Genomic DNA, 14211 nt, shown 5'->3' with positions numbered 1-14211 from the left:
GCAATTCTCATGCCTCAGCCTCCCAAGTAGCTGGGATTACAGACATGCATCACCATGCCTAATTTTTGTATTTTAGTAGAGATGGGGTTTCACCATGTTGTCCAGGCTGGTCTGAACTCCTGACCTCAGGTGATCCACTCACCTTGGCCTCCCAAAGTGCTGGGATTAAAGGCATCAGTGACTGTGCTCGGCCTTGATTCTTTTAAATTATTTCAATCTCTTCCTTATATTTATCTGATGGAATTCTGAATTCCTTCTCTCTGTTATCTTCAATTTCTTTGAGTTTCCTCAAACAGCTATTTTGCATTCTCTGCCTGAAAGGTCACAAATCTCTATTTCTCCAGGATTGGTCTCTGGTGCCTTATTTAGTTCGTTTGGTGAGGTCACGTTTTCCTGGATGGTTCTGATGCTTGTGGACATTTATCCCTGTCTGAGCATTGAAGAGTTAGGTATTTATTGTAGTCTTCTCAGGCTGGGCTTGTTTGTACTCATCCTTCTTGGGAAAGCTTATTAGATATTTGAAAGGACTTAGGTCTTGTGATCTAAGGCATCTCTACATTAGGGGTCATCCCAAGTCCAGTAACACTGTGGTTCTTGCAGACTCTTAGAGGTACCACTTTGATTATCTTTGATAAGATCCAGAAGAATTCTCTGGATTACCAGGCAGAGATGCTTGTTCTGTTCTCTTTTTTCTTTTTTCTTTTTTTTTAGATGGAGTTTCGCTCTTGTTGCCCAGGCTGGAGTACAATGGCACGATCTTGGCTCACCACAACCTCCACCTCCCGAGTTCAAGCGATTCTCCTGACTCAGCCTCCCGAGTAGCTGGGATTACAGGCATGCACCACCACACCCGGCTAATTTTGTATTTTTAGTAGAGATGGGGTTTCGCCATGTTGGTCAGGTTGGTCTCGAATTCCCGATCTCAGGTGATCCATCTGCCTCAGCCTCCCAAAGTACTGGGATTACAGGTGTGAGCCACTGCACCTGGCCGATTCTCTTCTCTTTACTCCAAACAGCGTGTCTCTCTCTTGCTGTGTTCTGAGCCACCTGGAGTTGGGGCTGGGGTGACACAAGCACCCCGGTAGCCCCCATCACTGAGACTGTGCCAGGTCAGACCTGAAGTGAGCACAGCACTGGCTCTTAACCAAGGCCTGCTATAATCACTACCTGGCTACCACCTGTGTTTGCCTCAAGGCCCTGAGGCTCTACAACCAGTGGGTGGCAATACCAGCCAGGCTTGTTTCCCTCCCTTCAGGGTGGCAGGTTCCCCCAGGCCCTATGTGGGTCAAGAGGTGCTATCCAGGAGCCAGTGACTGCAGTATAACTCAGAAGTCTACCTGATGTTCTAATTGTACCGTGACTGAGCTGGCACTCAAATCATGAGATGCAGTCCTTTCCAGTCTTCCCTCCCCTTTCCGCAGGCAGAGAAGCCTCACCCCATGGCCACCACCACCACAGGTCCATGGGGAGTACTGCCAGGCTACTGTCGATGTTCTCTTAGAGACCAAGGGCTGCTGAATCAGCTTGTGGTGACGCTGCCTGGCCTGGGACTCACCCTTCAGCGCAGTGGGCTCCGCTCTGGCTCAGGGAAGGTCCAGAAATACCATCCAAGATCCAAGGCCTGGAATCAGGGATCCCAACAGCCCGCTTGGTGCCTCCCCCACTGTGGACAAGCTGGTACCGAACATGCAAAAGTCCCTTTTGCTTTTCCCTCCATTTTTTTCAAGCAGAAGGAGTCTCTCCCCATAGCCATCACAGCTGAGAATGTTCTGAGTTTCACCCAAGGCCTATGGTGTACAACCAGGGTATTGCTGCTGGTTATTCAGGGCCCAAGGACTCTTCAGTCAGCAGGTGATGGATCCTTCCAGGACTGAGTCCTTTCCTTCAAGGCAGTGGGTTTCCTTCTGGCCCAGGGTGTGTTTAGAAATGTCATCCAGGAGCTAGGGCCTGCAAAGGGGACCTAATGACTATGACTGGTGCCCTATCCTGCTGTGGCTGAGCTGGTATTCAAAGTGCAAGATAAAGTTCTCTTTACTCTTCCCTCTCCTCACCTCAAGCAGAAGGAAGGGGTCTTTTGTGGAGCTGTGAACTGTGCTGCCTGGAATTGGGAGAGGGATGGCACGAGCACTCCCTTAGCTGCCCTAACTGTTGTCTTAGTAGGTTGCATGCCCCCCAAGTCCACTGGCTCTGAGTCCAGCTCAGTACTAGGAATTGCCTCAGAGTTGCAGTCCTTGTGGCCTAGACTGCCTTCAAGTTTATTTAGGATTCCAGAGCATTTTAGCCCACAGTGGTAAGGCTCACTGGAACTCAAGTTCCAGCCACTGGCATGGATGATTCCCCTCTGACTAGAACTGATTATTTATTTATTTAGAGATGGAGTTTTGCTTTTGTTGCCCAGGCTGGAGTGCAATGGTGCAATCTCAGCTCACCGTGACCTCCGCCTCCTGGGTTCAAGCTATTCCTCTGCCTCAGCCTTCCAGGTAGCTGGGATTACAGGCATGCACTACCACGCCCAGCTAATTTTGTAATTTTAGTAGAGACGAGGTTTCTCCATGTTGGTCAGGCTGTTCTTGAACTCCTGACCTCAGGTGATCTGCCCACCACGGCCTCCCAAAGTGCTGGGATTACAGGCGTGAAACACCGCACCCGGCCAAAACTCAAGTTTTTTAAGAGAGTGGGCAGGAAGCTCCAGCCCACCTTACCAGCCACTAGAGCTGATTTAAATGCTCCTGCTGTGGGTGGGCATCAGCTGAATTCAGCCTGGTTTTGCTTTCTGCTTGTTGGTAGAAGAGCAGAGGCAGGACTGGCTTGTCTGTCATAATATAAAAGAGTCTTGGAAGATGTCCGGGATCCAGGGTCTAAAACCCCTCATGGCCTTTGGAACACGAAGCTCTGTGCCAAAGGGTGGAGGGCTGCCCTGCGACACTACAAATCCAAGCCCAGGGCGTAAAACCCCTCATGGCTTGGATGGAATCCAGGGCTCAGGGCATAAAACCCCTCGTAGCCTCTGGAAGGTGCACAGACTTGTTGGTTGCTCTCCCAGGCTCATAAACATGTTCTGTATTTTCTCAAGCAGCAGAGCACATTCTATATGCATCAAAGAAAATGCTAAACCGTCACAGACACTTGATGCAGTGCTACCTTTCTATCCTCACGCCCACACCTGTTTACCCCCATGTCCTCACGACCTGCTTCTTTGTTTGATCACCAATAAATAGTGTGGGCTCCCAGAGCTCGGGGCCTTCGCAGCCTCCATACCAGCATTGGCCCCCTGGACCCACCTTATGCACTCTTGTCTTTTCTCATTCCTTTGACTCCGCTGGTTTGTAGCCCCCCACAGCCTGGTGTTGGGTCTGATCACCCCAACATTTATGGCACCCAACATGGGGCTATGAACACCCCGGTGAAGGAACACTAGAGCATGCGGAGGTGGAAGACGCATTGTTGGAGGACACCTGAGGACAACTGAAAGAAGCTTGGTGGGTAAGCTGGGCACTTGGAAGAACCCGGGTAACAATGGGACAGAATGAAAGTAAACATTCTGCTTATTTAAATTTCTTAAGGCATTTATTACGGAGAGGGGTAGTGAAAGTTAGTACTCAGAATTTATTAACACTCTTTAGTACAGTAGAGCAGTTTTGGCCATGGTTCCCAGAACAAGGGACAATGGAGCTAGATGAATGGGAAAGAATTGGCAGACATTTTAAAAAGGCATATAAAGAAGGAGCCAAAATTCCAGTTTCTGTTTGGTCAGCATGGGTGTTGATAAAGGCAGCTCTTGAGCCATTTCAAACAGACGATAAGGCAAATTCAGATGAGGAAGAGGTAGACGAGTGCAAAAAATTAACTTCAGATTCTGAATATAAGGAACAACAACCAGAGGAAATTGAAGAAAAGAAAGAGAAACTGAAAAAGGTATATTTTACTAGCTTTCCACCTGCTGAATTAAGTGAATGGCCACCTCCTCCTTCTCCCCCTAACAGGTGAGAAGATGAATTAGCTATAAAACTTACTGCTCCGGTAGCTGCAACATTAAAACCTAGAGCATTGAGAGGCCAAGGTAGGTGGATCACAAGGTCAGGAGGTTGAGACCATCCTGACTAACATGGTGAAACCCTGTCTGTACTACAAATACAAAAAAAAATTAGCCGGGCGTGGTGGCGGGCGCCTGTAGTCCCAGCTAGGGAGGCTGAGGCAGGAGAATGGCGTGAACCTGGGAGGCAGAGCTTGCAGTGAGCTGAGATCGCACCACTGCACTCCAGCCTGGGCAACAGAGCAAGACTCCGTCTCAAAATAAAAATGCCTGGAGCAATTGGTGGTGCTACACAAAATTCTATTCAGAAGGCTAGAGCTGAAGGAGACCTAGAAGCATGGCAATTTCCCATTACTATAATCCAGCGAGGAGGATAGAATATAGCTAGTTGGGCCACCTTTCCTTTTAAGTTGTTAAAGGAATTCAAGGAAGCCATTAGTCAATATGGGCCAAATTCTCCTTTTGTACAAGCTTTACTAAAAAATGTGGCTCTTGATAATAGATTAATACCATATGACTGGGATACTTTAACAAAATCTGTTCTCACTTCATCTCAGTACTTGCAGTTTAAAACTTGGTGGGCTGATGAAGCTCAAGGCAAGAGAAAACATACAAGCACAGCTGCCTGTGCCTGTTTCCTTTGAACAGTTAATGGTCTTGGGCCCTAATTGGGGTCAATTAGACAATCAAGCAGTGTTGCCATTGTTCAGTTACGCACTGTGTGCTTACAGGCATGGGAAAAAAAATGTTATAGGGAAAAAATAGCCTTCTTTCATTAGACCTATGAGAGGGAAGGCTCATTTGACTGAGTATATTAAGGCTTGTGATGGCATTGGGGGAAATTTACATAAGGCTACTCTTTTGGCTCAAGCTGTGGCTGGACTAAAGGTGGGAAAAAATATGCCCCATTTCTCAGGCTTGTTTTAATTGTGGGCAATTTGGACACACATAAAAGGAATGTAGAAAAGAAAATCAGGCTGGGCGCGGTGGCTCAAGCCTGTAATCCCAGCACTTTGGGAGGCCGAGACGGGTGGATCACGAGGTCAGGAGATCGAGACCATCCTGGCTAACACGGTGAAACCCCGTCTCTACTAAAAAATACAAAAAACTAGCCGGGCGAGGTGGCGGGCGCCTGTAGTCCCAGCTACTCGGGAGGCTGAGGCAGGAGAATGGCATAAACCCGGGAGGCGGAGCTTGCAGTGAGCTGAGATCCGGCCACAGCACTCCAGCCTGGGCGACAGAGCGAGACTCTGTCTCAAAAAAAAAAAAAAAAAAAAAAGGAAATCAAAAGGCAAAAACTATTACCATCAATCAACAGAAAAGTCCCAGTGTATGCCCCTGATGTAAGAAGGGCAGTCACTGGGCAAATCAATGTCATTCTAAATTTAGCAAAGATGGGCAACCTCTTTTGGGAAAAGGGAAGAGGGGCCCGAGACAAACCGAGGCGTGTCCGGCAGTCAGTGCCCTTACAAATGTACAATAGTTGTCCCCCGTCACAGCAGGTAGTGCTGCCGTAGATCTCTGCAGCACAATTCCTGTTTCCCTACTTCCTGGGGAGCCACCAAAGAAGGTCCCCATGGGAGTTAGGGGCCCTTTACCCTCAGGAACAGTTGGTCTATTGCTTGGAAGGTCTAATTTAAATTTAAGAGGTGTCACTGTACTCTTCTGAATCACTGAATCATCAATAATTGTACTCACTGAATCATAAATAATTGATTTTAATTATACTGGAGAGATTCAATTAGTTATTAGTTCCTCAGTTCCATGGTCTGCTTCCCCAGGAGAAAGAATTGTTCAGTTGTTACTGTTGCCTTATATAAAACTGGGAAGCAGCACAGTGAAAAAAAAAAAAAAAAAAAAAAAAAAGAGGCTTTGGTATGAATCCAGAAGGAAAAGCTGCATATTGGGTTAATCAAGTGTCTGATAAAAGACTTATTTGTACAGTAACCATGCAAGGAAAGGACTTTGAAAGGTTAGTAGATACTGGAGCTGAAGTTTCTATTATTGGTTTATATCAATGGCCCCGGCATTGGCCTAAGCAAAAGGCATCCATTGGTGGTGTTGGAGTAGGGGCTGCCTCAGAATTTTTCAAAGTTCTTTAATTTTGCCATGCCAATGGCCGGATGTCCAAGAGGGGACAATTCAACCTATTATTACACCTATTCCTGTCAATCTGTGGGGCAGAGACTTATGACAACAATGGGGTACTAAAATATCTATTCCTATGGATCAGTATAATAATAACAGTAAACAAATGATGAGAAAAATGGGATATCTCCTGGGGAAGGGACTGGGAAAAAAAAATAAAAATGGCCAACCAGAATCTTTAGAACTAAAAGGGCAAACAGATTGAACTGGATTAGGGTATCATTTTTAGGGGCAGCCATTGCTGAGCCCCAGGCTCCCATTCCCCTTGTTTGGTTAACTGCCAAACCGTTTTAGGTGGAGCAATGGCCGCTGAAACAGGAAAAGCTAGAGGCTTTAAAAGAATTAGTGCAGGAACAATTACAAAAGGGACACATAGAGCCTACTTTCTCCCCCTTGGAATTCTCCTGTGTTTGTTATTAAGAAAAAATCAGGGAAGTGGAGAATGTTAACAGATTTGAGGGCCGTTAATGCTATAATTCAACCCATGGGCGCACTGAACCAGGGCTGCCCTCTCCAACAATGATCCCAAAATACTGGCCTCTTATAGTAATAGATTTAAAAGATTGCTTTTTTACCATTCCTTTAGCTACTCAAGATTATGAAAAAATTGCTTTTACTGTTCCTGCTATAAATAACAAAGAACCAGCGGATACCATTGGAAAGTACTGCCACAAGGCATGTTAAATAGCCCGACTATTTGTCAAACTTATATTGGAAAAGCTATTAAGCCAGTTAGAGAACAATTTTTAAAATGTCATATTATCCATTACATGGATGATATTTTATGTACAGCTGAAACTAGGGAGGAATTAATGCTATGCTACAAACAGTTAGAAAGGGCTGTAACTACAGCAGGGTTAATCATAGCCCCTGATAAAATCCAAACTTCTACTCCCTTTCAGTATTTATGAATGAAAGTAAAACAAAGTACTATTAAGCCTCAAAAAGTTCAAATTAGAAGAGATAATTTAAAGACTAAGTTTCAAAAATTATTAGAAAACATTAATTGAATTTGTCCCACTTTAGGCATTCCTACTTATGCTATGTCTCACCTCTTTTCTACCTTACAAGGTGATTCTAACTTAAACAGTAAATGCTCCCTGTCCAAAGAGGCATTAGAGGAACTTCAATTAATTGAAGAAAAAACCTCTTGTTTTATTCCATTACTGAGGACATCTAGGATGATGATGAATAGCAGTGGTGAGAGGAGGCATCCTTACCTTGTTCCTGATCTTAGTGGGAAAGCATCTAGTATCAAAATTAAGTATGATGTTAGCTTCAGCTTCTTTTTAGAGGTTCTTTACCAAGTGGGAGAAATTTGCTTCTATCTGCTGTTAGGTTTATGGACCTGAGCATGCCACCTAATCATTGCTTTTCCCTTTTCTTTCTGTAAAAAATCCCTCAGAATTCATAAAAAGTTGCGAGTGTCAGGTTGGTTGGTTCTGACTGATCACCTGTGTTATGGACCATCTGTGTGATTATAGGGAAAAGTTCAGAACACCAGCAACCTACATTGGATGGGACCACCTCTGACTCCAGGGATTGCCACTCAATCTTTCTGAGATTAGCACCTACATCCAATAAGGTAATTTTGTCTAAGACCCTGGTGGGGACCAGCAGCCTTATGATCTCAAGATAATCCCTTTGACATGCTGGTAAGCAGCAGTACTACAGAAAACAACGTAGGCCCCTTGGCTACTTGTTTTGCTTTGGGAGAACAGTTGAGTTACATCCTCTCGTGCTTTGGAAAGGACTGATACCAAATGTACCTTCTTTTCTTTCCTCATCAGTGCCTGACCAGGGGGTATCATGGATGTGCATGTTTCAATAGCCTCCCACTCACCCCATTAGTGAGAGAGGAATTAGGGCCCTAGGGCTACCTAGGTAGCCTAACACATGATATCCATCACTGGACAAATGCAACTAACAACAGTTTACTAGTTATATATATTCACAGCCCAGATGAGGAGGGTACCATAAGTCATGCAGATCCACAAAGAAAATGCATTTGGGAGCAGAGGGCCCAAACATGGCTGTGGGAAACAGGCTTTGTAGTATCAAAAGGGTGAATTAACCCTTGGTTCCCCTGGGAGGATGTGATTCACTTCTTTGAATAATGTGTGGGTTAGCAGGATCTGAAAACCCTTATACAAGAGACACAGACTCTATAACTATGCTATAATAGTATAAAACTGTATTATGCAGCATAGCATAATAGTAATTACATATTTTAGTTATACATAACATATACCAGTTATGTATAATATATACAATTATATATCATTATGCAATATATTACATATTATACACACAAATATATCTATAAATGTACATGTAAACACACTATAGGCTATACTAGATAATCCTATACTATATAGTAGAAAATGGTCCACAAATACCTCTTTTGAATATAGCTGCAGAGGCCCATGAACTCCAAAATTTTTTCTTTATTTTTTTTTTTTTTTTTTTTTTTAAGACAGGGTTTTGCTCTGTCACCTAGGCTAAAGTGCAGTGGTGTAATCATGGCTCACTGCAGCCTTGAACTCCTGGGCTCAACTGATCCTCCCACCTCAGCCTTCTGAGTAGCTAGGGCTACAGGCATGCACCACAACACTCAGTTAATTTTTAATTTTTTTTGTAGAGACAAGGTCTTGCTATATTGCCCAGGCTGATCTCAAACTCCTGGCCTCAAGTAATTTTTTTTTGGGGGGCAGTGCCCAGTACAGGTGGCAGCACACATTAGGACTTCAAAATCCAGAGATTCCATGATTCTGAGTTACGTGAGTTTGGGTAGAATCCTGTGCTCTGTACTTAACTTTCTTCATTTGTAACATGGGAGAACTGATTGGTTGAGCAATCAAATGAGATACTCATAATTATGAAATCACAGTGCCAAGTACTAACGTAAGTTATCACTGAAAAAAATGGACAAAGATTTTATTTCCTTTGCTCAAATTTAATAAGACACAAATATTTGACTTTCCCCCCACTCTTCCCAAACATGTGAATACCAAATTGGGATTTGGGGGCTTTCTGGATCATTGAAACAAAAAGATTCAAACTACTCCTCTTATAAGAAGGCATTAAATTTTTCCTTATATGATGACACCAGATATTCTTCCTTTCCACTAAATTAGGCTATTATGCAAAATGATTCCCTGTCTGCAGCTCACCTCCATTATTTCTTGAAAATTACCCTCTAAACATCCATAGATCTTTTGGGTGGTACATATTGGGTGATTCTGTCTGCACAACAGCAAAATGATCATGCCGCATATCCAAGGCAACTTAAGAATCTTTCAAATGACATTAAACGGAAATGTCAACATCACCAATACCTGTGGCCCAAATCAATAGCACATCTCAAATCCTAAATACTCACATCCAAACTCATGATCACACTTTACATGTCTCAAAACTTTTATCCATTATAAAAATAAAGATGAACCATATCTACACCTTTGTTTATGAGGAATCATTACTGTTCATCCCAGGGATGTTTCATGTTTCTATATCCATAGCATGGAATGTCTTGATCATTTGTGCTGAACTGTGTATGCTTTGATACTACAGTGCCAGGCCTATGAGAAAGGTTAAAAAATGAGCATCAAGAGCAACATGGCTTGATTTGAACAGTGATTCTGTCTTTCCATCTTGCTAGGTTTGTGGTCTCTGAAAACTTATCTACACTTATTGGACTCTGCTAGTGCACAAAGGAGAAAAAAAGTATTATATAGTTTGCTAAAGACTAAGTGAACTTACATATTTTAACTGAGATATTTTGTGGAAAACATTGTCCAGTACACCATAAGAAATATTTCCATGTTTAGATAATAAAAAAGGTTAAGAACAGTTCCACAGGACTAGGATCTGACCTCACACTCAGGTTAGGCCAAGTCTTATCCTGTTGAAGAGAAAAATGTCACACTTCCTTCATCAGACAAAGCTACTCAGCAACCATGATGGATCAAGACAAAAACAATAACCGTGTCTCTAAAAATGGCAAAAGAGAACAGAGTTGAAGCCATTCAAATGACCAAAGTTGCCCTCTACTCACTAATCCAAGTGAGTGGTTTCTTACGAATTAGGTTTAGCTCCACTTCATTCTTCCTGCCTCTAGATAAGAATTATGATTACCAGTGACACAATTAAGTTCACCTCACAGCATGTGACACGCACAGGAGTGCCTCAGTTTGGTGATTAGCAACCAAGTCACCTAACAAAAATCCAAATCCAAAAAGAAGTCTTTTTGAGCACCCTCTTTTTTATTTTTTTATTTTTATTTTTTGAGATGGAGTCTTGCTCTGTGGCCCAGGCTGGAGCGCAGTGGTGTGGTCTTGGCTCACTGCAACCTCCACCTCCTGGGGTTCAAGCAATTCTCCTGCCTCAGCTTCTCGACTAGCTGGGATTACAGGCGCACACCACCATGCCCGGCCAATTTTTATATATTTTTTAGTAGGAACGGGGTTTCACCATGTTGGCCCGGCTGGTCTCGAACTCCTGACCTTGTGATCTGCCCACCTCGGCCTCCCAAAGTGCTGGATTACAGGCATAAGTCACCGTGCCCGGCCAAGCACCCTCTTACTGATACTCCCCAGAGTCATTTATGGTTTATCATTCTTATTACTACAATTCTTAACATTCCTCTCTTGACTACAGGTGTGATCCTATGGTTTATTATCATTCTTATTACTACAATTCTTAACACTCCTCTCTTGACTACAGGTGTGATCCTGGTGATCTTTGAAAAAAAGGCACAGAAACAACCATGATATAAGTTTTTGGTATTATGAATGCATGATAAATTGATTTTCTGGGAAAAAATCATAACTATATTAAGAATAAAAAATAAAAAATTCCTAAGGACAATACTTCATCTTGTATGCACACAATATTGACTCAGAATATATGAGGATTAACTCAATAAACTTAAAAACTTAATCTGAAAATCTATAATTGCAATGGAATATTTTAATATATCCTTGCAGAAAATTCAAGAGACAACAAGTGATAGCATACAAGTTATTTGAAAACAGTTAATAAAATATTTCTAAGAAACATCTACAGAAGCTTTTGTTCAACAAAAACATACACATAGTTTTTAATCACATATAATGAAACAAAATTGAAAATGTACTGAGAGATTACATTCAACTGTAATAGGAAACATCAACAATCTGCTTGATATTAGGAAGGTGCTTATTCTTACACTGCAGGACTGGGTAAGTGCATTCAATGCACAATGCAGTGGAGGGACAAACACCCATGTAGTCCTTTTTGACTGCATCACTGTAGTTGTCATGGTGGAATCAGAAACACACAGTCACTTGTACTGTTAACAAAACATGGTGTTTATTACATAAATAATACCTTTGATAAATTCAACCTAGAGATGAGGTAAGTCAGAGCATCAGAGAATATTCCCAACCTTAAGAGTCTAAATAGTTGCCTGGTGGACACATTAGAGTTTCTAGGAAAATCCAAACTGCAGTGCATCTTTGAGTAGAACTTTCGAAGACAATCTGTGGAAAACTACATCTCTGAAAATATGGCAGCTGGGGCTATGCACAGTGGTTCACGCCTGTAATCTTAGCACTTTGGGAGGCCAAGGTGGGTGGATCATGAAGTCAGGAGTTTGAGACCAGCCTGGCCAACATGATGAAACCCTGTCTCTACTAAAAATACAAAAAAATTTAGCTGGGTTTGGTGGCGGGCACCTGTAATCCCAGCTACTTGGGAGGCTAGGGCAGGACAATTGCTTGAACCCAGGAGGCAGAGGTTGCAGTGAGCCAAGATCATGCCACTGCACTTCAGCCTGGGCAACAGAGCAAGACTCCATCTCAGAAAAAGAAAAGAAAGGGAAAGAAAGAAAGAAGGAAGGGTGGGAGGGAGGGCGGGAGGCAGGCAAATATGGCAGTCAAGCAGTTAGTGGTGGTTCTAAGAATACTCTCAGCTGGCAGAGCAAAGGATCAGGACAATGTGGTGGAAGCAGGTGTCCCTGAAGCCCCTATGCATCCATCTGTCTCCACATATGGTGGCTATAAAACCTGACTAATGCTTTCTTTACTTCTGCCTTCCATATCTCCTGCAAGTAGGCTATTGGTCAGTTATACCATGGAGCCATAAAAGGATAGATTACAGAAAACATAAGTCACAACATCACCCATGTTAACACAACCCAGGACAGCCATTTCCAGCTATAGGTTATATGGTTCTATCTCAGGTCTCTCTTATTAATGCAAAGCCTATTATCCAAATCACAGCCAGAAAGAATTACAAATAGCAAAGATCAGAAAATGAAAATAATAATTCCAATGAGAGAGTATACTGCATGATAAACTTTGCAGACTCAAAAATTTATTATGATTATTTTTTAGCATAAAAAAATAGAAAAAAGGGCATTCTGTCTTCCTCTAAAAAAGCTTCTTTTGGTCAGAAAGATGAAATACATATAATGATATCTAGTACCTGCCACATAAGGCCAGTAGGAAATCCTAAAGATTACCAAATTGTGATTTTTTGATGGCCCGTTACAGCACAACTAAAAAATACATAAAAATCAAAACTACTAGCTTATTATAAATACACTTCAATTCACTCATGAATCTAACAGACTTCAATATGGAAAGACAAAATTTCAGAAACTGATTTAATGAAAAAATACTATCAATTCAACTTGTGTACAACTGTATAAGAGCTTACAGAATTATCTCATCTCAATGTTCTTTTGTGAAATAGAAATCCATAATTCAGAGATCCACTTTAAGAATCAGTAACTGACACTATATTTTATAACACTTCTGTCATGTTGTGAATTTTCTAGAACAATATACATGAATTAATTTGCATCAGGCTTTCCCATATTATCTACATTTATACAACACCTCCCTAGTGGGAGTTTCAACGAGATTGAAATTTCACACATAAGGGAGTATCACATGAGCATTTGTTAAAATTGAAAACATTGTTATTTCTCACTTTTATAGGATTTCTATCCAGTCTGCATTCTCACATATAAGTATATGGGCCAACTGAAGGCTTTCTCACAATGTCTATATTCAAGAAGTCGCTTTCCAGTGTGAGTTTGTTCATGGCTTCCAAGTAAACTGAGACAAATAAAGGTTTTTCCACATTCTTTACAATTATAGAGTTTTCCACATTCTTTACATTTTTAAGGTTATTAATTCTTTATATTTATAGGGCATATGAAAATTCTTTATACTTCATATGCCTTCTCATGGTCTTTAAAAGGTCACATGACCATTGAAGGTTTTCCCACATTGCCTACATTCACAGGGTTTCCTGTCCAGTATGAATGCTTCCTCATATTCACATGTAAAGAACTGAAGGTATCCCCATGTCTTATAGTCACAGGGTTTCTCTGAAATATGAATAATTTCATGTCTTCAAAAGGAAATGGGAGCCAGATGCGGTGGCTCACACCTGTAATCCAACACTTTGGGAGGCCAAGGCAGGCAGATCGTCTGAGGTCAGGAGTTCGAGACCAGCCTGGCCAACGTGGTGAAACCCCATCTCTACTAAAAACACAAAAGGTAGGTGGGCATGGTGGTTCACACCTGTAGTTCCAGCTACCCAGGAAGTTGAGGCAGGAGAATCACTTGAACCCAGGAGACAGAGGTTGCAGTGAGCTGTAATCGCACTACTGTACTCCAGCCGGGGTGACAGAGTGAGACTTCATCTCAAAAAAAAAGAAAAAAAAATGGAATAGGACAACTGAAAACTTTGCCATATTGCTTACATACATAGGGTTACTCTCCGCTATGAACTCTTTCATGTATTCGAAAGGAACGGGAACACTTGAAGGCTTTACCACATTGTTGACACGCATAGGGTTTCTCTCCAGTGTGAGTTCGTTCATGGATTCGAAAGGAACGTGAGCAACTGAAGGCTTTATCACATTGTTTACATTCATAGGGTTTCTCTCCAGTGTGAGTCCTTTCATGCATTCGAACAGAACTAGAACAACTGAAGGCCTTACCACATTGTTTACACTCATAAGGTTTCTCTCC

At 42.3% G+C, this 14211-nt stretch overlaps 1 protein-coding gene across 1 annotated transcript in view; it reads right to left on the bottom strand.

The window, feature by feature from the left end:
- The window catches only part of ZNF709 (zinc finger protein 709), a 39778-nt gene that overhangs the window by 3418 nt on the left and 22149 nt on the right, over window positions 1-14211 (bottom strand). The window contains 2 exon segments of the mRNA XM_011994063.1: window positions 13438-13562; window positions 13917-14211. The exon segment at window positions 13917-14211 is cut by the window's right edge and continues 12 nt beyond it. Coding sequence (XP_011849453.1) covers window positions 13438-13562; window positions 13917-14211 — 420 coding nt within the window.

Source organism: Mandrillus leucophaeus, unplaced genomic scaffold (assembly GCF_000951045.1).
Source record: "Mandrillus leucophaeus isolate KB7577 unplaced genomic scaffold, Mleu.le_1.0 Scaffold440, whole genome shotgun sequence".
NCBI lineage: Eukaryota > Metazoa > Chordata > Mammalia > Primates > Cercopithecidae > Mandrillus > Mandrillus leucophaeus.
The sequence above is the reverse complement of the archived record's forward strand: the minus strand, read 5'-3'. Positions and strand labels throughout refer to the sequence as shown.